Source organism: Rhinichthys klamathensis, unplaced genomic scaffold (assembly GCF_029890125.1).
Source record: "Rhinichthys klamathensis goyatoka isolate OS25496 unplaced genomic scaffold, OSU_Roscu_1.1 h1tg000105l_1, whole genome shotgun sequence".
In the NCBI taxonomy this organism is placed as follows: Eukaryota; Metazoa; Chordata; class Actinopteri; order Cypriniformes; family Leuciscidae; genus Rhinichthys; species Rhinichthys klamathensis.
In genome coordinates, this window is record NW_026606644.1 from 1,774,190 (window position 1) to 1,800,072 (window position 25,883).

General features: G+C 36.4%; 1 protein-coding gene across 5 annotated transcripts; it reads left to right on the forward strand.

Annotated features, from left to right (window-relative positions):
* Window positions 1-485: 485 nt before the first annotated feature.
* Window positions 486-25,574, forward strand: pfkpb (phosphofructokinase, platelet b). Of its 5 annotated transcripts, XM_056253492.1 has the most exons (23): window positions 486-582; window positions 2,003-2,076; window positions 3,198-3,275; window positions 4,060-4,249; window positions 4,366-4,531; window positions 5,713-5,757; window positions 5,837-5,945; window positions 7,275-7,370; window positions 8,355-8,447; window positions 8,552-8,677; window positions 9,044-9,108; window positions 9,247-9,316; window positions 11,652-11,798; window positions 12,620-12,690; window positions 12,791-12,878; window positions 14,052-14,204; window positions 16,535-16,687; window positions 18,725-18,889; window positions 19,144-19,205; window positions 19,327-19,438; window positions 19,521-19,620; window positions 22,389-22,494; window positions 24,923-25,574. In XM_056253492.1, exons 1-23 carry the CDS (start codon window positions 498-500, stop codon window positions 25,068-25,070), a joined length of 2,502 nt encoding a protein of 833 aa, XP_056109467.1. In that variant the 5' UTR covers window positions 486-497; the 3' UTR covers window positions 25,071-25,574. The 5 variants fall into 5 exon arrangements, with proteins under 5 accessions (XP_056109467.1, XP_056109470.1, XP_056109471.1 ...); XM_056253495.1 differs by lacking the exons at window positions 7,275-7,370; window positions 16,535-16,687 and adding an exon at window positions 7,102-7,197; XM_056253496.1 differs by lacking the exons at window positions 7,275-7,370; window positions 14,052-14,204 and adding an exon at window positions 7,102-7,197.
* Window positions 25,575-25,883: the final 309 nt, after the last annotated feature.

Below are 25,883 nucleotides of genomic sequence, written 5' to 3' on the forward strand. Positions count from 1 at the left end.
ATTACTAGAACACAAATGCATCTATAGGCCTAAATAGGAATATGTTTTTGTCTTCGTTAAATGAGTGCGTACTTCCTTAATGACTGTAACTTGTTTTTCATGTGCAGCAAGAACATGGAAGAGTGTCGCGACATTTAGAGCAGGCTAGACTGGATCTTCACAGGACGCAATTGTTTTACAATAACTCTAGACATGATGAAAGCAAAGTAGGACTTCCTTGTCACTTCTTTAATCCTAACATAACATCGGGAGGCAATTGGTGTAAACCCGTCCAGATGAGACGTGATCCGCAGGTCTATTGCCTGACGCTGCTGTCAATCCCGTTCGGGGCGGTGATGTTCAGCCTACCGGAGCGCGCGAGTTGCAGAAGCGCACGTCCGACACCGGAGGAGAAGTTGAGCGGCGGAGCCTTTATCCTCTCCAGCTTGCTTTGCATTGCTCTTACTTCAACCAGGAATTAAAGGCATTACTCTGTTCGCAAAGACATCCGTGAAATAATGACGGACAGTAGAAAGTTCATCGAAAACCTCTCTGGAGCAGGGAAGTCCATCGGCGTCTTGACAAGCGGTGGAGATGCTCAAGGTATTTCTTTTCTTTAACAACCCGAATAGGATGTCAAGGGTGCTTGTTTGGTCGACATCACAGCGGCAGATTGACTTGTTTGCATCTATGATCATCTAGGCAAAACAGAACCAGTGCAACAGATGATAGCCTAAAAAGGCGCGGCAGTTCCGGGCTTTAAAATGAGGCTAAAATTACTTTATCAATACTTTTATAGCGATTGCGAAGTATGTTTTCAGTCGTTAATTAGCCTACTAACCCCCCCCCCCCCCCCACCCCCTTTTTTTGTTTAATATGAAGGAATATGTTTATAAATAAATTGAATAATTTAGGGTTAAACACATAGTTTAGCCTATAGATAATTGAATTAAAATAATGAACTTGCATCGCTGATGACAGCTCGAGCGTCATGACAACGCGTAACTGCTCGTGCGACTTTCAACGCAACTGGAATAAAATATTTATAACACAGCATTTTAGTAGATTATGCTGACATTGGCTTTGCTATACAGTTAGCCTAAATCATGAATGAAGGACAATTCATTAAAATGATTTCATATGCCTATCTTTTGCTTTTTGTCCGTCTATGTGTTTCCTGTCCATCTTTGTGCGCATCGCGCGTAATCTTTGTTATGTGTCATCATAATACATTTATAATGGTGAAGAATGAGTGCGCGTCTACGTGATGGCAGGCAAGTATTAGAGCGAGACTTCCATGATTCCGTGATCACGTGGGAAAAAACCGACGGCATCCCAAGCATGAGTGCGCGCGTGTTAAAACAAGCCTCGGATAATCATTTCCGTTCAATGCATGCATGCTCTCTATAAAGCGAATCTCCCTGTCGGTCGTTTATTGTTTTGAGCATGTTTAAGAGAGAACTAAAGAGGCCACGAAGCGTTGTTTTGCTCTGTGATGCAATGTCTGACTCCATTTATCAGCTACATCTCAGTGAGAAGACACAATTGTATTCTCCACAGAAACATCGTCTGTTTGTTTACTATTGAATGCGCGTGCACATTTCCTGCACCAGCCTAAAACAATAGTTTTATATTTACAGTATATACAAGAATTAATTGTATAATGGGAGTTCGTAGGAAAAGTATTTAAAGTACTGCTTTAATTGCACTGCTACTCCTAGAGTTTCCACTTGTGACCCTTTTTACCTTGGTTCATATAGTGATGGCACTATGTTTCCTAGCAACGGTTTCCTGGCTGCAGCCCTCCCATCACTATGGGTTAGGCTGGACATGGCCTCAGGGGAATAGATGCTTAATTTAACTTGTCAGGTCACAGCACTATAGGGAACACACTGAGCCGAGCCTCCACCTTTCATCCCTCTATTTGTGCCACAAATGGTCTGGAGATCTTTGTTGATGGTTTAAAATGACCGTTTTGATTTATCAGAATATGTGAATGACCAGTCTGTATTTCTTCATGTAGGTATGAATGCCGCTGTGAGGGCAGTGGTCAGAATGGGAATCTACGTAGGAGCAAAAGTTTATTTCGTCCATGAGGTGATTTGTCTTTTGATTCCCAAAATCTAAACTTCTATGAAGGTGAAAACAGGTGAAACTCGAAAGATTAGAATATGGTGCAAAAGTTCATTTATTTCAGTAATTCAGCAGATATGAAAACTTTTTCACAATATTCTAATTTTGAATTTGGGGTATTGTAAGCCATAATCATCAAAATTATAACAAATAAAGGCTTGAAATATCTCACTTTGCATGTAATGAGTCTATATAATATATTCGTTTCACCTTTTAAGTTGAATTAAATAAATGAACTTATGCACCATATTCTAATTTTTCGAGTTTCACTATATTCCTATGTATATTCCTGTATTCTCTGTGAAATTTATATAGGACATTAACTGTTTAAAGACGACATGAAACGGAAGTTGAGATAGTCTTTACTTCCCTACTGTGACGTATATCTGAGTGAAACGGTGTCGTGACAAATCGGGTCCTCCCTTGAAATCGATTCTCTATCAGCAGTTAAAGCCAATGGGATCGCTTGGGGTCCTAACAGAGACACGATTTCGAGGGAGAACCTGATTTGTCACTGCAGGCCTTTCAAACAAGAAAAAATGTAGGGCGGGACTTGATTTTGTCCATAGGGAATTGATTGGATCGTTGCATGGTTGTGGTTTTCTTTTGGTCAATCTCATGTGAGTGACAGGTTGTCCCGCCCTCGCGCCAGTAAACACACTAGAGAAGAGAAGAGATGTTGCTACAAGAGGGAAGTTATTTTGATTAAAGATTACGAGGCCATATGAATATAAAAAAAATATGTGCATGAATAAATCATTTAGAATAAACTCTACAATGTTCCATTAATAAAGCTGTCCATTTTGATTTCATGGTGACTTTTGCTATGCTACGATGTAGTGGTTAAGGCTGAGGACGGGTAGCCAGAAGGGTGCACTATGTGCCCCCGATCTAGACACTAATAACCCTATGTAACCCCCTGTAGTCATTTCATGTTGGCATCTATGACCTTTGCTGTGGAGTGATAAATAAAGATTCTAGGATTCCAGCAAGCAGCATTGTTTATGTGGATCACAAAGGACATACATGAAAGCTTGTCACAGATAAAAGGTGATGTCCATAAATAAATGTTTTTTTTTCCTCAGGGCTACCAGGGCATGGTGGATGGAGGGGACAACATCAAAGAGGCATCATGGGAAAGTGTTTCCAGTATGTTACAAGTGGTAAGCAAACTTCCATATTATATTAAAAGCTAAAAAACACACAAAATTGAGCAAGCACACAAAAATAGAGAAGATACAGTGCAGGGGTGTTGCGTAGAGCTACACAAATATTGTTTTTATTTATTTTTTACAATGAATTATTCAGAAGGGAGAAACAGCGCATCACTGTTTTTAATGTCGCATTATATTGTCCATGGACCCTTGCAATCTAGCAAGATGAGTAAATAATTTACATTTATTTATTTAGCATATGCTTTTATTTAAAGCAACTCACAAATGAGATCCATCAATATTTGCGGAAATGTCTAGATTATGTTAGATTTGCATACAAGCTAAAGCAACACTTAAATGCTGAAATGTAGAGGAAGAGATAGCTATATATTATAAAGAATGGAGATATATATTATATAGTATTATATAATATTTGTTTATATATATATATTTTTTAAATATTTAATATTATAATTAAAAATAATTAATAATTATATAATAATTAATATAATTATATACTAATTAATATTATTATATTCTATGTAAAACATACATTCAATACATGTATATTTGTTATAATATACTGTATATACATTATTATATACAGTATGTTATATAATGTTATATGTATATGTTATGTAATGTAAAACATTTTCTGTCCCGATTTTCTGTAGCAACACCATTACCTCCCAGTTCTAATGTGATGGATGATCCATAAGTAATATTATCTGTGATTTTCATGTGACAAGACTACAGTGTAGCCTATTTTCTTAATGTCACTGTATGTGTGCAGGGTGGCACTGTGATTGGCAGCGCCCGTTGTAAGGATTTTCGTACCCACGAGGGACGTTTGCGTGCTGCTCTAAACCTGGTGCAGCGTGGCATCACTAACTTGTGTGTGATTGGTGGAGATGGCAGTTTGACCGGAGCTAATCTCTTCAGGGAGGAGTGGAGCGGACTGTTGGATGAGCTTGTCCAGTCAGGTAGCAGAGTAGGAGGGGCTTATACGTGGGATGAAGATTTGTCATTTCTAACGGTATTGAATAACATAAAACCTGTATATTTTTCTATGTATCTATGATTTGTTTCTCTCTCCCAGGTCAAATCACTGAAGAGGCTTCCCAAACTCATTCTACGTTGCATATTGTTGGGATGGTTGGCTCGATTGACAATGATTTCTGTGGGACAGATATGACCATTGGCACTGACTCAGCACTGCACAGGATCATAGAAGTGGTGGACGCCATAATGACCACCGCACAAAGGTATATGCTAACAGTTACAAAAAAAATCCGTTATTCCAATCAATTTCAATTTGTAAACATTTTTGTTGCCCAACAGCAGGGCATGGCATGACGCCAGCCAGGGCCGGATTTACCTCATATTTTGACATGGGCAAAATACATTTTTGGGCCCCCCAATACCCCTCACCCTGACCCCGGTAGCTTACACACATACTAAACTGTATATCGTCGCCGTTGGGCGGAAACCTCATGCAAAATCGATACTATCAATAAATGGGAAAAAAACATTGTAAGTTCATCAAAGTTCATATTGTGGCTTATCAGAAATGTGTCACTATATTATTAACATTCTACCACAATCAAGCTCAAATGGAGTTATGAGGTTTTTGACCAGTGGATGTCAGACATACATGTTTTGTCCATCATTAGAACGGCTGCATCTGAGGCAGCAAGTGCTTTGCGTTACGTTTTCATCAACTTACAAGTTTTAAAGATTACTCCTCAAATACATAAAACCTTAGCCTTTATACATGTAGTGTTTCTTGAATAGAAAACACTACAAAAGAAAATGCTGTACTTAAACAAACAGTTTATTTAGTTTAGTTTATTTACCTTTTTGCATTGCAAACAAGCAAAGACGGTCCAAATTTGGCACTTCATTCAGAGGCAGGTTTGAATGACAGTTTAAGGATCCAATGAAGTTGCTAGGTTAAGTAACAAGCTCTTTTTAATACATTTCATTGGTTAAATATTTGCAAAACCCACAGATATACGTAAAGTGTGACCAATTGTAATGAATGGATTTTTTTATTTTATTATGAAATATGGCGATACGAGTTGTCTGAACGATATGTGTTAAAGTGTTTTACCATTAGAGTGAAATAATAATAATAAATCATTATTTCTCCTTATTGTAATTGTCCCCCCACCCCCCAAGGACGTGCGAGCATAGGCACGCACATGCCTAGAATGTCTATGCCTTAAATCCGGCCCTGGCGCTAGCAATGCCAAGGTCATGGGTTTGATTCCCATGCATGAACTGATGAAATATATACCTTCGATACTAGTCACAGTGTCTGCCAAATGCATAAATGTAAATTTGGATTTTGAATATCAAATACATTAGACATTATTTGTAACACTTTAAGCCTCTAATTAAAGATAAATCAAAGTTTTCTTTTTTTATTTTGTGTGTCTTTTAGCCATCAGAGGACCTTTGTGCTGGAGGTCATGGGTAGACACTGCGGGTAAGACCATAGACTTGAAACACCCAAACTGAAACATGCGTTTATAATCAGCATTAAACCATGTGTGTATGTGTGTTAGGTATCTAGCATTAGTCAGTGCTCTTGCGTGTGGAGCTGACTGGGTGTTGATTCCAGAAATGCCTCCCAAAGATGGCTGGGAGGAACAGATGTGTCACAAACTATCAGAGGTAACACTCCATACACATAAACATGCACACAGTAACATACAGCCAGCCACACTCAAACCAACTAAAGCAGAGCGACTACTAACCTAACTACGTTGTTCAGTAGCGTAAGTGGCTAACAAGCTACCTTTTACAGCAGTTGCAGTGTAGGCTGACCAAACATTACATCACTGTTTTTCGATGTTGCATTATATTGTGCATGGAGCTTTGCAATCGAGCAAGCTGAGGAAGTCATTTACATTTATTCATTCAGCAAGTGCTTTTATTCAAAGCGGCTTACAAATGAGGAACATCACAGGCAATTTGTCATCAGAGCCAACAATAATTTCAAGTGTGAGGCAGATTATCACACAAGCTAGAGCTAAAGTGAAATGCAGAAATGTAGAGAAAAAGAGAACTATATATTATATTGAATGAAAATAATTATATTAGAGATAATAATATGAGAATGAGTATATATTATATATTATTTTTTATGTATCCTTTTAAAAATATAAATGTTTAAATAAATGATTTGAATGTATTCTTTAAATGTAATAAATAATTATTATTATATATATATATTACCATTAGAATAAATGTTAGACACATTTATATCATACATGCAGCTTTTATTATCTAATATTAATTGAGTAACACTGAATCCATTGAATCATCACTCAGCTGTGTTCCTGGAACTCTTTTTTATTGTTTTACATTGTCTTTTTGTAGAAAGAAGAAATGTGTAATTAAATACTGTAATAAATAAATGAGTGTTTTTCTTATTAGTTAAGTATAAAAAATGTGTATCAATAGATTAAGTTTGATGCTGTCACTAATTGATCTATTGTTTTTGTGCCAGAAAAAAACGTCTCTTTTTTTAACTGAATCATATAATCTTAACTGATATTTAGATGATTTAATAGCGTATAGCTTTAATGTACTTAGCCATTTGTTTTAGTAGCTTGTAGTGTAGCAAGCCACTTTTTCTAAAGAATAACTTGACAATACTAGCCTGTGGTTTAGCTTGCTACAGTTTCCCAAGCAGCTGAACACATTCACACAAACACACACACACACACACACACACACACACACACACACACACACACACACGCACGCACACACACACACACACACACACACAGCTTGTTTCAGTGCTCCAGTCTTTGTCCTGCAGAGCCGTTTGCGAGGTTCTCGTCTTAATATAATCATAGTGGCTGAGGGAGCCACAGACAGAAATGGAAACCCCATCAGCTCTAATGAAGTGAAGGACGTGAGTATCTGCCCCCTCGTCTCACCAGCGTGTATGTATGTATGGATGTGTGTGTGCGTGCTTTTTTTCCCTTGTAGAATCGTGCTGATAAGAAACGGCTTAATATCATCATAGTAGCTGAAGGTGCAATAGACCATAACAACAAGCCCATAACCACAGACCTTATAAAGGACGTGAGTAATGCACAGCTACAGCACACTTATGAGCCTATAAATGACAGCTTTCCTTCTCTTACACTTAATGAACAAAATACTTCAGAATTGATTTATTTTTTACTTTCTATGTCCTCATTTTGTTGCTGAAGTAATAACATATGCATGTTTTGGATTTGAGTTTTGTCTTTTTGTGTAAGTATATCAACTGTGTGTGTTTCCATGTGATACTGCTCTTCATTTAGTACACTGATTGTAACAGTTTTGATCTGTGTGTTACTTACTTCTATGCCTTTAAGTCACACACATTTCTCTCACATCATGCATGTCTGTGGTTATGTTTGCTGCGCTTGCCTTCAGAATAAACCCCTTAGAACAATAGAAATATTGCTTTGTTCATGCATGCATGTTTTAAATTCATGGTGGAGTTTTGAGCTTGGTTTCCAAGTTCAGTCTGACATCAATAATAAATCCATCTACACTACCGTTCAAAAGATATATTTTTCAATTAATGAATGCTTTTAATCAACAAGGATGCATTAAATTGATCACATGTGAAAAAACACTCTTTCACTCTTTTGCTGTTCTTTCAAGAATCCCCCAAAAAAATCCACAAAAAAATTAAGCAGCACAAACATATTAAGTTTTCAATATTAATAATAATGATAAGTAATCAGCAAAAAAAAAGCAAATCAGCATATTAGAATGGTTTCTGAAGGATCATGTGACTCTGACGACTGGAGTAATGATGCTGAAAATACAGCTTTGCATCACAGGAATAAATTACATTTTAAAATATATTAAGTCAGAAGACTTATTTGAAATGTTATTAATATTTCACAATATTTTTGATACACTAAATGGTAATCATAAGAGACTTACAGTAAGTTCAAAAACAAACAAAAAAAAATCTTTTGAACAGTAGTCTTCATGATCTTGCCGGATCTGTTTGAGAAGCATCTGTATTTGAGTTGAAGTGAATATTGTGTTGACTCTCTATTGCAGCTGGTTGTGCGCTGTTTGGGGTTTGACACGCGGGTCACCATTCTGGGTCACGTCCAGAGAGGAGGAACACCCTCTGCCTTTGACCGCATTTTGGTATGGTCCTGACTGTATTTTATTGAATTAGACAAAACACACTTTAGCATGTTGTATTTACTCTCTATCACACAGCTCTCTATCTCTCCTCTCTTCCTCTGTAGGCGAGTCGTATGGGAGTGGAAGCCGTGTTGGCCCTGTTAGAAGCGTCTCCTGGTACTCCAGCGTGTGTGGTGTCTCTGTGTGGGAACCAGGCTGTCAGGGTGCCTCTGATGGAGTGTGTTCAGATGGTGAGAAAAGAAACTTAACTAATGACAGAGCTTTGGGTTTTAAAGTTTATGGTAACGTTTATTAAACCTGGGAGCTTTGGTCTATTAGTTAGTGCAAGTTCCTGTTTCCTGTCGTCTTTCCACATCCGTATCAGTAAAATAGGTTAGATTTAATTGCATTTTTATGTATGAGAAATCATTTTTTAAAAAGGTTTTTAACAGAGTTATACTTTTTATTGCTGCATATAGACAACGTGGTCCATATAAACTCTATTAACAGCCAATCCTGAATCTCAGTTTAGGTCAATCAAAATAGTATTTGCTTGTAGTTTGATGCTCTGTTTGGGAGTTTTGGAGTTGTCAGTTTGATAGTTTGTCATACTACAGACACAGGAGGTCCAGAAGGCCATGGATGAAAAGAGATTTGCAGAAGCCGTAAAGCTGCGTGGCAGGTAAAACACAAATATCATAATTTTACTCTACAGAGCAGATGTCAATGGTAAAAATATTCATATCCATTTATGTACTTTTATCACAACAGGAAATGTCTGACTTGCTTTTAGATCCTTTTTCTCTTTTTTGTATTTTAGAAGTTTTGAAAACAACCTGAATACCTACAAACTCTTGTCTCACCACAAAATTGATACTGAACTTCCAAATGTAAGTCAGTCATAATGCGAACAAGACGTAATGTATATTTTGTACAACATGTTTGGTCTGATTTAGCCACTGTCTGTGATGCTGAAAGCTCTATATGTTTATTTATTTTCCTTTGGGATGCAGGAAGGCCATTTTCATGTATGTACTGTACAAGAAATATAGAATAGAATAGAATATAGAATACTCAATGCATTGTCTCCTGATTAGGTTTCTGAACTTTTCCATTTATTTTAAGTCTAAAATACACTATATGCAGGGGTGCACATAACTGGTGCGCATGCGTGGTAAAAATAAACGATGCACAGCAGAAAACGTGGAGGGAAGCGCTTTTGAGTACCAACATTTTGGGCATTTCTGGGGACAGGGACACGTTTACTTACTGGAGTAGGATTTTTCTCCATCTCTGGTCAGCAATCATGACGATCCGTGAGTTGATCCGTGATCCGTACAGACCAGGGGCCTCATTTATAAAACTTTGCGTAGGATTTGCGTCAGAAGTGGCGTACGGATGAAACATAGGACGTGCGTACGCACAGAAATATTCGGATTTATAAAACCGTGCGCACGCACATCCTACGCATTTTTCCCTTAATAAATCACAATCAATTCTAAATGTAACGCAGCTTTTGCGGCTTCATGTCACGCCCATAGTTGCCCATAAATAGTCTGTGAAACGCCCACAAGTTAATATTCAACGATTGCGAAATCGTGGCAAACATAGAGGAAATCAAAAAAACGTAACTTCATTCAATGTGAAGTAGAAGTTATCTTTGGCTAGGTGGAAAAGAGGAGAAAAAATTTTGTTTGGAGGGCACAGTGTGGGCATTACTAATGCCAAAAAGGCACTTGAGTGGCAAAAGGTTGCAGACGCCGTAAATGGTGTAGCCTCACAACCTCGGACTGTGGCCGAAATAAAAAAGAAATGACAAGCTACAGATGTCGGTTATAATCTACTTGGAAATGGGAAATAGTTCAGCGCAAATGTAATTTCTTGCAGCTTTCTGAATGGTTGAGACATATGTCATACGTTATTTTATAAAAAAAATAAAAAAAATAAAGGCATATGCATGAAATACCTGCATGAATACCATGATTCCGTAGCTGATGAAGACATTTTTACTATGAAAATAACTTTCCCCAGTGGACAAATAATACATCTATCTATTTATCTATCTATCTCTCCCTAATTATCTATCTATCTGACTGACTATCTAGCTATATCTGCTCCGCCAGACGGACACATTGGCGAGAATATCAGTTTTGTACATTATTTCGTTCTGTTTGCTGTTATCTGTGCGGACACCCGCACAATCGAAGCGCGTGCACGCATAGAGAGAGAGAGAGAGAGGCGCGTTTCAGGCAGCGCTCAAACAATTAAATTGATCCCTCTTATGCGTTTACTTGCATTTGAAACATACATACAAAATTATGTTAAAATACCCCTCTCTGCAAGTATTATCTCGGTTATGTCATAAGTGAACAGTTGAGAAAGAAACTGGATGCGTGTCAGTATATTCGGTCCGTGCATTCGATCTTAAAGTGACGGCAGCCTAATATTCCTGCTGTTGTCTGTGTCATTTAAAGGTAATATAATAAAAAATACAGCTTTAACAAAGATGAATCTATATTTAATTTCTACAGTGAACAAATAGTGTTATTTTACATTTAAGCAGCTTGTAGGATAAGTGTGAGTATCAAGCAGCATCTCCAGGTGCTCCCTTGAGAACCAGACCAAAAAAGTTTTGCGCACCCCTTGATATATATATATATATTCAAATATATGCAAGTATATGCTACTGTTAAAAAATTTGGAGTCATTGTTATTTTTAAATGTTTTTGAAAGAAGTCTCTCATGCTCATCAATGCTGCATTTATTTGATCATATAGTAAAATACAGTAAAACAGTAATAGTTTTTATTTTTTATAGAATAGATTTGAAGGTAGTTGCATAGACTATGAAAATAGAACATTTTATACTGAAGATGAAGAAAGTTCAAATCAGAGTCACATGACCACAGGCCACGTGTTCATAGTTATGGATTACAGTGCTTTCTTGAGTAATTTACTCACAAATGCACAAATGCAGCTTAATCCAGGATTTTGTTCTGTTGTTTCTGTTGTGTATCAAATAAGACTCAACACTGTATTGTTCTATAAACATTTTTGCATGTCTTATGCAGTCTATGTAATGGCAGAGAGCAGATACTTTGAGCTCAGATCTCACTCATTTTGAGAAGCAGGGCTGACTTCTGATTGGTTATATAAACCTTCCTTTTAAATGGTTTTGTGTTACATTATGTGTATGGTGTGTGATATGCTCTCTTCTCTTCACTAGAGTTCATTTAATGTGGCCGTATTGAATGTCGGCGCTCCTGCAGCTGGCATGAATGCAGCCGTGCGTTCGGCCATCAGGGTCGGGATCACAGAAGGCCACACTATGTTTGCTGTTAGTGACGGATTCGAGGGCTTCTATAAGGGACAGGTAACGCAACACAAACTAACAGACCTTTATGTATGATTGGTGTTTCTTTAAAATGGACACTATGTTGATGATTTTAGGAACTTTTCAAAAGCTTTTTATGTAGATATTTCATTGTTTTAATTTTCTCACAGAGCCAGACTTTCAATTTTAAAATAGGAAAATAAATTTTAAAAACATTATAGAATTTTTGATAAAAGAAAGTTTGATAATCTAAACAAACTTTTCAAAATTTCAAAAGGTAAATTATTTATAGACAATTTTTTTTTACAAATATTACATTGTCGTGGCATCATTTTCATCACAACCAACCATTTTTGAAACGTAGTGTACAATGTTGCCAAAGTATTGGTAAAGATAATATATTATTATTAGTCTGTGCAACTGTCAGACTGCATATAGACGTGTGTATATGAATCAGTCCCTTGCCAAATGAGATAAACAATCATGATTACAGTAAGCCCATTATTCCTCCCACAATCCTCTGCTGGATTGTGCTCAGTGCCATATTTAACCTAGTGTAGCATTACAGATCCACTTTATACTGCTTGCCTCATTCAGAGGAAATGGTACTAATGCTGTGTGTATTCTAATTAAATGCAAGTTTGAGGAGTTTTCTTGTTTGTTTTTTGGCCAAGTATCCCTTAAACGTGATTGGATATGTTTCTCTGTGTAAGAAATGAATGCTTTATATCTAGGATGTATATTATGAGAAAGAAATACAACATGTTAAACTTCAGTATTGAGTCAGTTTATAAAGAGATAACAATTTAAAACTCGAGCAAAGGTCCATGATCCCATATTTACTTTGATTTGTTCTGCAGATAAAAGAAATCAAGTGGGGTGATGTTGGGGGCTGGACAGGCCAGGGCGGGTCCCTGCTAGGCACAAAAAGGTAAGATTACATTTCCAAGGGCCCGTTGTCAGTGAAAAGACTGATATGCCTTTATGCACGGAATAAGATGCTTTCTAATATCCTGAAATATATTTTTCAGAACTCTCCCAGCAAAACACATTGGTAAAATTGCAGAACAAATGAGCATTCACAACATAAATGCTTTACTGGTTATCGGAGGATTTGAGGTATGTAATGTAATATTTACAGTATTTGTCTACATTTATGTACAAATTTTGCTGTGTATTAATAAGTAAAATCACATTTTGATTCAATTACTTTCTTGCTATACATTATGATCATGTGCCGTTGTGTCTCTTTTTTGTCTCAATGGTGCAGTATAGGATTTCTGAGAAACGCTGTTGATATTTGAAATCACATAAACAAACACACTCCTACCCAAAAGGATCACACCCCTGCCCTATCTTGATAGCCCCACCCCCAAATTCACCAATACCCTATGCAACACAGGAATTTCCCCCCTAATGAGTGGACACGCCCCTTACTGCTGATTGGCTATACGTGTGTTTTGGTGCTCGGTCCGAAACAGCGCTTCGTTTCTCAGAATTCGCATACTGCACCTTTAAATGATGTCACTATGTTTTATAGTATTTATTACAAATTGTTAATTACAGACGAGAAACAGTAATTTACAGTGTTTTTTCTTTTGCTACCAGATATTAATTAGTTTGTAACAAAATAACATTTAATTTAATAACCGAGGCACAACATTTATTTGTTTTGAGATTATCTTGTTATTTTAACAATACATATCTTATAGTATAATAAATAAATTAAAATCATTACATCATACACCACAGTTCAACATTTTCGGGGTCAGTGAGATTTTTCAGTAGGAAAAAAATTTGAAGGCATAATTTATTTATAATATTTTTATTTATAATTTATTTATAATTATTTCTTAAAATCACTGTTTTTACTGTTTGTAAATCAAATATATGCAGCCTTGGTAAGTTGGTTAGCATGAGAGACTTCTCTCATAAACATAAAAAAATCTTACCAACCCCAAACTTTTGAACAAAAGATATGCAATAGTCAATGCAATAAATTACTGAAGATACTGAAATATTTACTCACGACAATCTGACAAAAAGGCTCGACAAAAGGCTCTTCATCAATATGTTTTTTCCCTGATCTTTATAATATCATATCGTAAAGACAGTAAGAGTTTCAATTGTTTTGTGTTTCATCCGTCATTTCACAATCCTACTGTAAAACTTCTACATAAATACTTCCAGTCTCTTCCTACCTTCATAATAAAAGTGGGCATGGCTCCCTTCCCCTTCTTAATATTACCCATAATTCTAGCCAGTGACCCGTAAGTCTCGCTCTGACCGCAGGCATATTTGGGGTTGATGGAGCTGCAAGCAGCTCGTTCCAAACACACAGAGCTTTGTGTTCCCATGGTGATGGTCCCGGCCACTGTGTCCAACAATATCCCCGGCTCAGATCTGAGCATCGGGGCAGACACGGCCCTCAACGCCATCACGGATGTAAGACGTCACACACTCGTGTCAAAGACAGTGTGTGTGTGTGTGTGTGGTAAGATACGCTGAAAGGTCATGGCTGATGATGACCAACCTCCCTGTCAGGAAACACACAGGTCATACTCGAAATACTTGAAGGATAAATTACATTTTGTGAATAATTTTGGATTTTAGATGCAAATGTAGACATTATGCAGAACATAGAAACTGCGATAGAGCTATATTTGGTGGAATAAGGTAGATTTATATGCATTAAGGTGAGGGAAAGCTATGTTTTGCACTAAAGGTTCTTTATACCGGAAAAAGATTTGTTACATTATTAAATGTTATTCACACTAAGTAAACAAAATAGTTTTTTTAAGAACTGTTTACTGAAATGATCTTTGGGGAACCAAAAATGTATCTTCTATATGGCATCACTGTGAAAACCTCCTTTTAAAACCTTAATTCTTAAGAGTGCATGACAAAATATGTAATCTAATACAGGGCCGTAACAACCATAAACATTTAAGGGGAAGAGATGTTGCCAAACTGTCCCCCTTATATTCTTGATGCTAATCTGTTGCACTTCATTATGTTTTAAAAGTTTTTAAAGTTACATTGTAGGCTGCTCTAACAGTGGTCTAACAGTGCTTATCAATGCTAAAAAGATTGAGATGGCCAATCAAATCAAAGAATGCAGGCCTTGCTGTTCATAGGAGCCCAACGCTTCAGTTTGAACCGTGCAAGTGTGTAAGTAGCTAAGCAGAACTGTTTTATGATAGAAATGTTAAAATGACCTATCGCTGTGTGTGATGATGGGCTGAGGTTGGTGGTCACTGCGGCCTGACTGAATCAGTGTGTCTGGAGACGAACGCATGTGGTAACACAGCACAACCTGTCACCCAGTCCTGCATCTGACTGTATGACTGTGTGTTTGTACCTGTGGTGTGTGTTTATATTGCAGGCCTGGTCCAACAAAGTAGCACAATCATAATGAGATCCAAATTGCAACATTTTTTGATTATAAGGCATGTTCTGCCAAAAATGATCTAAAAGTTTTCCATTCTGTTTCATTAATAAATATACCTTTATTTATATACACTGTGAGATGAAGATTAATATACTTATTAATCTTGTACCTTTGAGCTCAGTTCTACTGTTTTTAAAAAATGAATAAAAATAATAATAATATAAATACTTCTGGACAATTGAATTAATTTCCTGAGACTAAGTATTAGGAATTGAGTTCAAAAGCATTTGTGAATAACATCACTAACAAATAAAACCATTTGGTGGACAAAAATCAATACAGAATTTTTAATTAATTTTAATGGGTAAACTTTAATTTATATCCTATTTATGTTGTGAAATAAGCTTTTATTTTGTGTTTCAGCAATAACAAATAATTACATGCTCTAAAAATACTCTTAATCACTGATGCTAATGGATTAATGAAATATTTCTTATAAGTTAAAATTGATCGATTATGGACACCATTCCCTTCTAACATCAGAACATTTTGCTAATGTTCCCATTTAGTTAAGAAAACATTATTTCTGAATGTTCTCTGAACTTAATCAAAATGTTAATGTAATATATTTTTTTCTTGGTTATGCCAATGGTAAGAAAACATTCCATTTTATCATTCTTCAAACGTTACTTTTGAATGTTCTCCGAAAATTCTGAAACAAGTAGTAACATTTAAAAAATGTTAGACCAACATCCAACTAAAATGTTGTAAAAGAAATATTAAATGAATGACATATATGCTTTTGTGCTAACGTTTTGATAACATGATTAAAGACCACACTACTTTGAGCAAATATTCTATTAACGTTACTGGAAGAACATTGTCAGAACGTTAGCTAAAGTTCTCAGTCTTTGTTAGCTGGGTTTTGTGACACACTGCCAATTTCACATGCATACATTTTTCAGTTTAAATTCATACTGCATATGCTGTCCTTAGAGATTAAGTTGTACAAATCAAATGTAAGTGCAACTAACTGCATGCTGTTTTGGGCCTGGCCTGATGTCTTGTGTGTTTCTGTCTGCATGTGTGTGTTATGTCGTGCTGTTTAAGGTCTGGTTGTGCTGCTGTTTTAGTCTGGTTGTGCAGTCGGTCACACTTTGGTTATTGTGAGGTTTCCTGCTTTCTAAATAACTTGCCTCAGTCACCATTTAGCCAATGCCATGCCCACGTCACGAGGATCTGGTGGTCAACTTTCGACCTAGTCGTCTTGAGTAGACAGGAACCACTTTTTCCCTCTCAAAACAGTCAGAAAGGACGTCCTGTTTAGTGTACACTAGTAAGAGAGTAAGTGAGCAATCGTCCTAATGCATGTGCACTGCTGCAGGCCTTTGAGAGTTTGCTGCAGCTGGTGGATGCCCGCAGCAGTTATGAGGAGTTCTGTGTGCCCATGTGCATGCTGCCCGCCACCATCAGTAATAATGTAGCCGGCACTGACTTCAGCATTGGCGCTGACACTTCCCTCAATGCCATAGTGGAGGTAAGACACACCATCCTCGCCCGGAAAGCCAGATGTTACCATGTCGATTAGTACAGCGGAAATAACAAGATTTTGTCTGACTGTATCTTTAAAGGTCATTCTAGGTAATGTAAGATTGAGAAAACAAAACAAATCACAACATTATTGGATTTTATACTGACACCTGTTTTTGGTTATCAGTACCATTGTAGAACTTCCCCTTTCACATGCATGATTCATTTACTCCAAGAGGAAGTGTACAATAATGGGGGTTTACCAAGATAACAGGTGTGTTTGACTTCATGGCGCTGCGCTGACCGATCGGCATCTGACTTGAAGCACTGCATGCGGAATTGCGGATTAGAAATTTTGACCGACTTGAGAGAGAGTCATTGTGACACATGGCATCAAAGTACCGCGAGAGTGATTCGAAAGCAGCATGTCCAGAGCGGCTGCATAAGCTCTGATGATGATGACACAAACCCGCCTCCCCTCACTCACTCGTTTCATTTGCTCTGGATGAATATTGTTGCTGTTACAGGGTTTGAATCTCAGCGTGGGATTACGCGTATTGCACATAATTTCACTCATTCCCACAGATTTTGTGATTAGATTAAATTGAGTTCTTTTTCGCTGCTTATTGCGCTTAAACGGTCAAATACACACAAAATAATGTCAAAATGCCGGTCTTGGCGAGTATTCATGTAAACACAGTCAGTTATGTTTTACAGTAAGATAACGTAAACAGAAGGAAAACACATCTGTAAAAAAATAATGGATCCGTATGTCAGTTCTCAAAATGACAGCAAATGATTATTATCAAATTATTAGATAATATTAAAAATATCTAGATGGCAGTATTTACCCATGGTATCTATCAAAAATATGTTTAGCAACTTTGGAAAACCTCTAGTTAATTTCAAGCCCTTAATGTAACCTTAATGCTATATTGTGTCATGTTTATCAAAATAACATAGATACAAATATATAGACTCACTTTATTGTTATTTAAATAGTATAGGCTTATGTTGAACTTTATTCTTGCACAGATGGCGCTGTATTAAGCAGTACATCAAAAGTGTTTCTGTTGCTTCATGAAGTAAGAGGCAACTCTCGCCGGTCGGTCTGCGCAGCGCCACATGAAGTCGAACACACCTAAAGTGAGTATAGGTTTATGATTATGCCTGGGAGATATAAGACATATATTTTTTATATATTTTATACGAATATAATTGCATGCGAGTTAGAAGAAATAAATATTTTGTAAATTTTCACAATTCTTTATACAAATATAATTTTTCAAGTGGAAAAAACTATTTAGTGCCCTTTTGCAATTTTACGATCATATCTGGAAGTCACGAGAAACGCATACAGAATGTTTTTCCAGGTTTCATTTAATTGTTTAGATATCTGCCCGCTTTAGATGTGAGATACATTATCTGTGGTTATGTAACATATCGAACTGTGTCTGTCCACTACAGGAACAGATTTATATGCTGATCTGAAAGTTTGAATATTTTCCCAAGTTGCATGGTAAACATGGATCCTCACAAAAAGCACTTATTTTATGAGTTGGAACCACATGCATGTTCTCTATATTGTTGTTGTGAACTATATTGTGTCTCGTGCTTGCATGCGATGTCTTGCACACAGGTCCTAAATTAACACTCAACAAGTGCCAACTGTGAGTATAAAATTGGTTGTAAGTGCAACATTATACATGGACAAAGTGTATGGAGAACATGTATAATTTAAAAACTTAACTCTAATAAAGTACTAAATAATTTAATAGTAATAGGCACAATTTTTTTTTTTTTTATGAAAAATAATGCACAGAACAATTTTATGATGTTATTTAAAAATATATGTTATTCATATATTATATAATATTATTAAATAAATGAATAAATGTTAATTTTGGACCATGCTTCAGTACTTCAGTGTTATACTTGAATGCATCTTTAATATCCCGTATGTCTGAGTTTGTCCGTCAATGAAGTGTGTGTGCATGAGTAACGGATAGGTTTCATTCTTAAACCATTACAATGTGTGTGTTAGACGTGTGATCGTATAAAGCAGTCCGCCAGCGGGACCAAGCGCCGCGTGTTCATCATTGAGACGATGGGCGGTTACTGTGGTTATCTGGCGACGGTGGGGGGGCTGGCGGCCGGAGCCGATGCAGCCTACATCTATGAAGAGCCGTTTGACATCCGAGACCTACAGGTGAGAGACATGCACTTCTGTCCATATTCACACTGCAATGTATTATCTGAATATAATATTTCAGATATACACCTATGTTACACCTGCAGTGTAACTGTATGGAATAGATAAGGTGATTACAGTGTTCTCTCCTTCCCCGTCCTCTGTCTGCTCTGTCCCATGCGCAGGGTAGAATATTTAGCAGTGTGTACTATTTAAAGAAACAGAGAGAGAGAGAGCGTCATGCTGAGTTTTATGAGTGCTCTATTTTTCAGTCTAACGTCGAACATTTAACTGAGAAGATGAAGACTAGCATCCAGAGAGGTTTAGTGCTCAGGTATGATCTATATATCGTACATACAGCATTTACACTACACTGATTTCATTCAGCTGTATCATCTAGATCTGAATGTGTAGAAGGAGTGAGGTGTGATTGCATGTGTGTGTGTGTTTTACAGGAATGAGAACTGCAGTGAGAACTACACAACTGACTTCATCTACCAGCTGTACACTGAAGAGGGCAAAGGAGTCTTTGACTGCAGGAAGAACGTCCTGGGACACATGCAGCAGGTACACACACACACACACACACAAGAAAACAACTGAACATGATCAGAATATTGTTCATTTGCCACGTTATGACGTCCTGTAGGGTGGTGCTCCTTCGCCGTTCGACAGGAACTTTGGCACCAAGATCGCTGCTAAAGCCATGCAGTGGATCTCCAAGAAGCTCAAAGAGTTTTACAGAGAAGGTACAGAAAAATCACTCCTATAAAGATGCAGTCTGGGATTGTGTAAACTCAGACTCTAGAACTCAGACTCAGAATATATTCACACCGCTGCTGGAAATGACATTCTGATAGTCTCAGATCTCAATTCTGTATAATTACATAAATGTATCTGGTGCAGAAATATCTTGATTAACTAAGAGGATAATGTCATTTTAATGCACAATTACAATTAGTTTAGTAAATTAACACCAGTGCCATGTGTTTGTCATACTTATGGGTTGCACAGATTTTGGATGTAAAATGTAATATAATATTCAATATAAAACAATAAAATAAAATAAATTATTATAATAAAGATATTATTTTAAAAAAACTGTAATTAATAATGAATTAATAATGAGTTGTAAAAATAATACATTACTATTAATAAAATAATTAATGTAGCTTTTTTAATTTGAAACTATAAAATATTATAATAAAATGTTATAAATATAAATTACATATACTTTTTTATTATTCAAATGCATCAGTTATATATGTATATATATATATATTAGGGCTGTCAGTTAAACGCGCCATTAACGGCGTTAACGCAAACCCATTTTAACGGCGTTAATTTTTTTATCGCTCGATTAACGTTTTTTTTTGTCTAGCAAACTTTGTAGTTTTTTTCACATGCTTTTTTTGGGCGCTCTGAAACCCATATGTTGTTCATTTTTCATTTTACAAATGTAGTTAAAGGGATAGCCTCATGTCATTTCAAACTCGTAAGACTTTCGTTCATCTTCGGAACACAAATGAAGATATTTTTAATGAAATCTGAGAGCCTATTGTCCCTCCATTGACAGCTACACAACTTTGATGCTTCAAAAAGTTCATAAAGAGATTGTAAAACACCGTTGCTTTATATGATGAACAGATTGAATTTTGGCTTTAATTCACATATAAACATTCATCAACTTACACATCAGGCCAGTTGCACCAACAGGGCTTACGCCTGGTCTTAAGGTAAGTAGGTCTTAACTCAACATTCTAAGTCCGACCTAATAGTTACGACCGTTGCACCATCCAGGCTTAAGTCCTCTTCTCGCTAAGACCAGGCGTAAATCTTACGCCTAGTCAGTAGCAGGCGTAAAGTCAAAATCTAGGCAAGTTTCTATAGTAACCACTTCATAACTCAGCAGTAAAGACATGGCGCGCCTTATACACAGACTTTACAATGAGCGGGCTATTAGACGGGAGAGAGTAATTAGGGACAGAAACAATCCATTGGACATTTACAATGATGAGGAGCTGATTGAGAGGTTTCGATTCTGTCGGAGAGATATATATGAACTTGTAGAAGAGCTGTCACCCGACTTAGTTAGTTATTGCGTTTGATTGCTTGGCAGTCAGTGTGTGTCTGTGCTGACTGTACAACTCTATTAGTTTTCGTATCTCTATGTCGGTGAAATTTCCTTTCCTTTTTCTTTGATCCTCCATTGATACGGCTACAAGTTAACCAAAAAGCGGAAGATTGTTTACAACGTAACCCCAGCAACGCACGTTGCTAGGCAACCGCTATAGTTCCGTGGCCATTCACAGGAACGCGCATCGCTAAAACCAGGCGTAGTTATGCCTAGGCTTAAGTTTGGTTGGTGCAACAGACGTTAGGTCAACTCTAAAGACTGGTCTTAACTAAGACCTACTTAGCAGTTAGGACCAGGCTTAGTAAAGCCCTGTTGGTGCAACTGGCTCCAGTTGTGGTAAACAGAAGCTCAAGCATGTTCGCTTGACGTGCGAGAACCAATAGCCGTGTTTCCACTGTCGGGCCAGAAGCTCTGCAGCGCTTCACTAAAACCTGCCCGCAACACGGAACAACGTCACACAAACCCATCATTTCACCAACAAATGGAAGTTTTATCAGAAAACTAATCAGAAAGAAATCACTGGAAACAGCGTGGTGGTCGCAAAACAAACATGATAAAAGCGTTTGCTGGCATTTTTGTTGTTTACTTGAATATTTAAAACCCAAGCATCGATGTTTTACCACAGGTTTACAACAAAAAGTGATACATTGATCACAATAAATTAATTTGTGTCAAAATTGCACATTAGCCACACGGAAATAAAGTGGTTTAAGTGGTCTATTTCACAAAAGAAAGAGGACAGACTGACTTATTCAGTCACGTCTGTTTCTGTTTATTTGGTAGTTACAGGACATATTTACATCACATTCAGAAAGAATGATCATTTCTACAAATATGCCACCATAAATACAACCTGAGGAGCTTTAGCACTCTCTCCCAGTAGGCTAGTTATATTTTCAGTCAGAAAATCAGACCAGAGCATCAAAGTTGTAGTTGCATAGACTGTCAATGGAGGGACAGAAATCTGAGATTTTATCAAAATGATCTTCATTTGTGTTCTGAAGATGAACCAAAGTCTTACGGGTTTGAAACGACATGAGGTTGTGTAATTAATGACAGAATTTTCATTTTTGGGTGAACATATACCCTTTAACTAATGTTAACAAATTAAAACTAGTGTTACAGAATCTATTATATACAAATATAATATTGTTCAGTCCTGACCGTATAGCTTTTCATGATGTCATAGTGTTGAATTATTTTCTTTTGCTCTTTTTTGCTTTCCTTGGTTGGCTCAGATGAAGGTAAATGATTTGCATATCAAAAATACATTGTTTTAATTCACTCCAAAGTGCGATGTTATTATGCTTGTAACTTTCGCTGGTGATTTTGAACTGCTTGTGAACTGTGTGCAATACCATGTTTTTGTGTATTCGGCAGGACGTGTGTTTGCGAACACAGAGGATTCTGCGTGTCTGTTGGGGATGCGGCGCAGAGCTCTGGTTTTCCAGCCCGTCGTACAACTGAAGGATGAGACTGATTTCGTGTAAGACAACAAACACACTTAACAAAGCTCATTCTAATATCCTAGTAATGATGTCATAATATTGTTTCCAAGGCAACTTTTAAAGGATTTTATTATGTTGCATTTTACATTTTCCTCAGAAGTCCATGTGTAATGTTAAGGTTCTTGCTCCAAAAAAAAAAAAATCATAATTTAGTCTGACTTGACATTATCTCGCTGACCTTTAGAATTAAAAAGGCTGTTTGATACTGTGGCTTTAAGACTTCTAAATACTGAACAGCAATGCACATGTAAATAGGGTGATGATATGTTAATGTTATGTTTTCTGCTTAATTTGAATAAATGATCTGGGGGGACTTTAGAGTAGTGATGGGGAAAACTAAGCCAGTTTTAAACCAGTTTCTTCACAAAATGATTCACTGTTTCATTAACTAAGAATAGCATGTGTTGTTTAATGTTTGATGATAGCGTTATTTTACATGTGCGTTAGTAATCTTCTTTCACTTGTTTCTGCTCCTTGTTTTTGGATACGAGATTCTGTACTCTTTCAGAAGAGACGTAATAGCACCCAATACCACATAATAGTTAAAACATTGATTGCTGGTAAATTCCATCAATGGCGTGGAAAGAGTTCATTCTTTTTAAAGGGGTCATGACATGGATTTTTATTATCTATTAACATTTTAACCTGTTAACTGTCACCCCCCTTTTTTTTGCATAGACATAAAAATCACTATCCAAACTTAAATGGTTGTAATTCAGGAATGCTTTGGAATATAGACCTATGGCTGGTCTTGTTTTAAAGAAGACATTTTCCAGATTATTGTAGAAGTCTAGAAATTATAAAAAATGAAACAGAAAAAAGTTATATAAGTTTGAGTTTATGAAATTGTGTAATGTAAAAATATAATTATTAATATTTTATATAAAATATATATATTACAAAATATATTTAACTCTAAAACTGCAAGAAAATTAAAGACAAAAATCTGAACAAGTTGTATTCCAAATTTTAGGTTGATATCTCAAAAAATGAGCTTTCAGTAAGATTTTATTCGGGCGCAGTACCCAACTTTTTCACTAGGTGAACACCAGACTCCATTACTGCCCATATAAGGGCGCCTCCATTTTCATATATGTTTTGAGTGATCTGAACCATGTATTTCCATAATTTTCATACAAATTATGAAGTAGACATCCTATTCAGAAGTAGTATGGGTGGTTTGTCAGTATTTGATTTGAATTCAACCTCTAATAAATGCATAAAAAGACTACGTTATAGCGTTATAGCTCGCAGCCGCATCACAAATCGAGAATCCATACATTTTTCTTTATATTTAAAACATTTTCAGATTTTTTTCTCATAAAATGGAATTGTTGTTATCTTTTGAACTCATGGCATGAAAACAAACTGAGGTTTCTACCAATCTTTCATGATTTTTCATGTTTATTGTTATTTCAAAATAAAGGCCTAAATACTCCTAATGAATTTGAAATATTCTTGTTGCAAATTGATAAATTACTGCTCCTCTGTAATTTATTTTAGATAACAGCCACCAAATATGAAAACTAGAGATTTTAAGCTTTCAAATTATATATAGTTTGGCAATATTACTTTAGGTTTTTACTAAGATATTATTGTTTTAAACATGCAATGGCAAATGGGCCCCCCGCCGGCCCATGAAAGAGTTCTGTATCTCCTGATCAAAACATCCGAAAAAGAAGCAGAAACAAGCGGTATCATATGTAAGCAGAATCAGATGCATATGTAAAATAACGCGATCAACATTAAACAGCATATAAATCAAAACTGCCTAATGTTACTGAATGAAATGCTCAAAATGTTGCTTTTTTATTAACTTACCCACATTCAAGTGTTGATTTAAAAAAAATACATGAAGCTAGAATAAAACATTCTTAGTTTAAATTTTTTTTTTTTTTAAGCAGAGGTTCTGTTCTTCTGCTATATTGCATATTCATACAACAAAATATTCTGGTGGCCATGAAACTTTCGTGAAAAAAAAAAAACGCTGGCACTGACTGGCAATTTTCTTCAAAAACGCTGGCGGGGAAAGAGTTAAAGTGGCGGCTCCTTTAAGGCTTGTCAGTAAACAGCCACTGTTATGATTGACTAACAGAATTGCACAAGAAACAGAATCGATGACCACTCGATATTGAGTGCTTTGAAAACATTCTCCATATAAAACCCGACTTTTAAACCATGCTTTGTTTATACGGAGGACGTTTATAGACTGAAACTTGCAGGATGTTTAATGGTACAAAGACCTTTTATATGTCAAAAGATCAAGGCAACTTTGATTTCTCATGGCATGACTCATTTAACTCAAAAGAGCAAGGAGAAAATGATCCTGTTTTACATGATATGCTCCCTTTAACATTTCAAAATGATAAGAGACTTGGCTTTTGACCCGCTACTTTTCATTTCCAGTCACAGGATCCCGAAGGAACAGTGGTGGCTCAGACTGCGTCCACTCATGAAGATTCTGGCCAAGTACAAAACCAGCTACGACGTGTCCGATGCGGGCCAGCTTGAACACATCGTCCGTCCGAGAGCTAAAGACAGCTCTGCTATTTAAAATCAGCCCAAGTAAAACCTAGTTGTCTTGCGAGTATAAATGTGATTCCATAGCAGATCTGTAGCAATCTGTCTTGACCCGAACACATTATCATACAGTCCATGTAAAGCAGTTCACATTAAAGCGTGACCATCTACATACAGCACAAAATCCTTAAATGTTTTAGATCAGTGTTTGACAATCCATATGCTCAAGCGGTTAGCTTATCCCTTAAATGGGGCCAAGTGGTATATTTTGTTAATATGCAAGATTTCCATATTTATATTTATTCTAATAGAGCTTATTTTCATTGATTAAATGAACGATCCTGCTCCACTGGCTTGTAGTGACGTATCCCACAACTGCACCTTGTTTTAGTTGAAATGGAGTCTGAATGAAGTCTTCCTAATGAAGCTGCTATGCTATGGCACTTTGTACCAAAGCAGATATTGTGTCAGTGTTTTTGTCACGACGTATATGTGTATATGCTACTAGCCCTGCATAAACTCCCTTTAGAATGTAAAAGGTGTGGCTTGTCATTGAATTTATTTGAGCAGTTGTTCACAATCCATATTAAAACATTTAACCCTCTGGTGCTGTGTGGTGGTCAAAATGACTGACTAAAATATACTATATTTTAGTTTGAAAATGTTCTTTAATATTTTTGTATTTTATGGTACTAAATTACATTTCTGCAATAGTTATGATCCATTCATGTTGGCCACCTAAAAAATAAATTTCCAAATTAAACTCTCATAATTCTTGAATGCTTTGGAGTACAGACATAAATTTGTTCTCTATTTAAAGACACTTGGCAGATTATTGCTGAAGTGA

Bases quoted from the DNA above. Each gene is read 5' to 3' on its own strand.
- pfkpb (XM_056253492.1), top strand. From the start codon at position 498: ATGACGGACAGTAGAAAGTTCATCGAAAACCTCTCTGGAGCAGGGAAG. The intron at 11,799-12,619 runs GTAACGCAACAC...TTTGTTCTGCAG, and splicing joins AGGGCTTCTATAAGGGACAG to ATAAAAGAAATCAAGTGGGG. The intron at 18,890-19,143 runs GTGAGAGACATG...TCTATTTTTCAG, and splicing joins TTGACATCCGAGACCTACAG to TCTAACGTCGAACATTTAAC.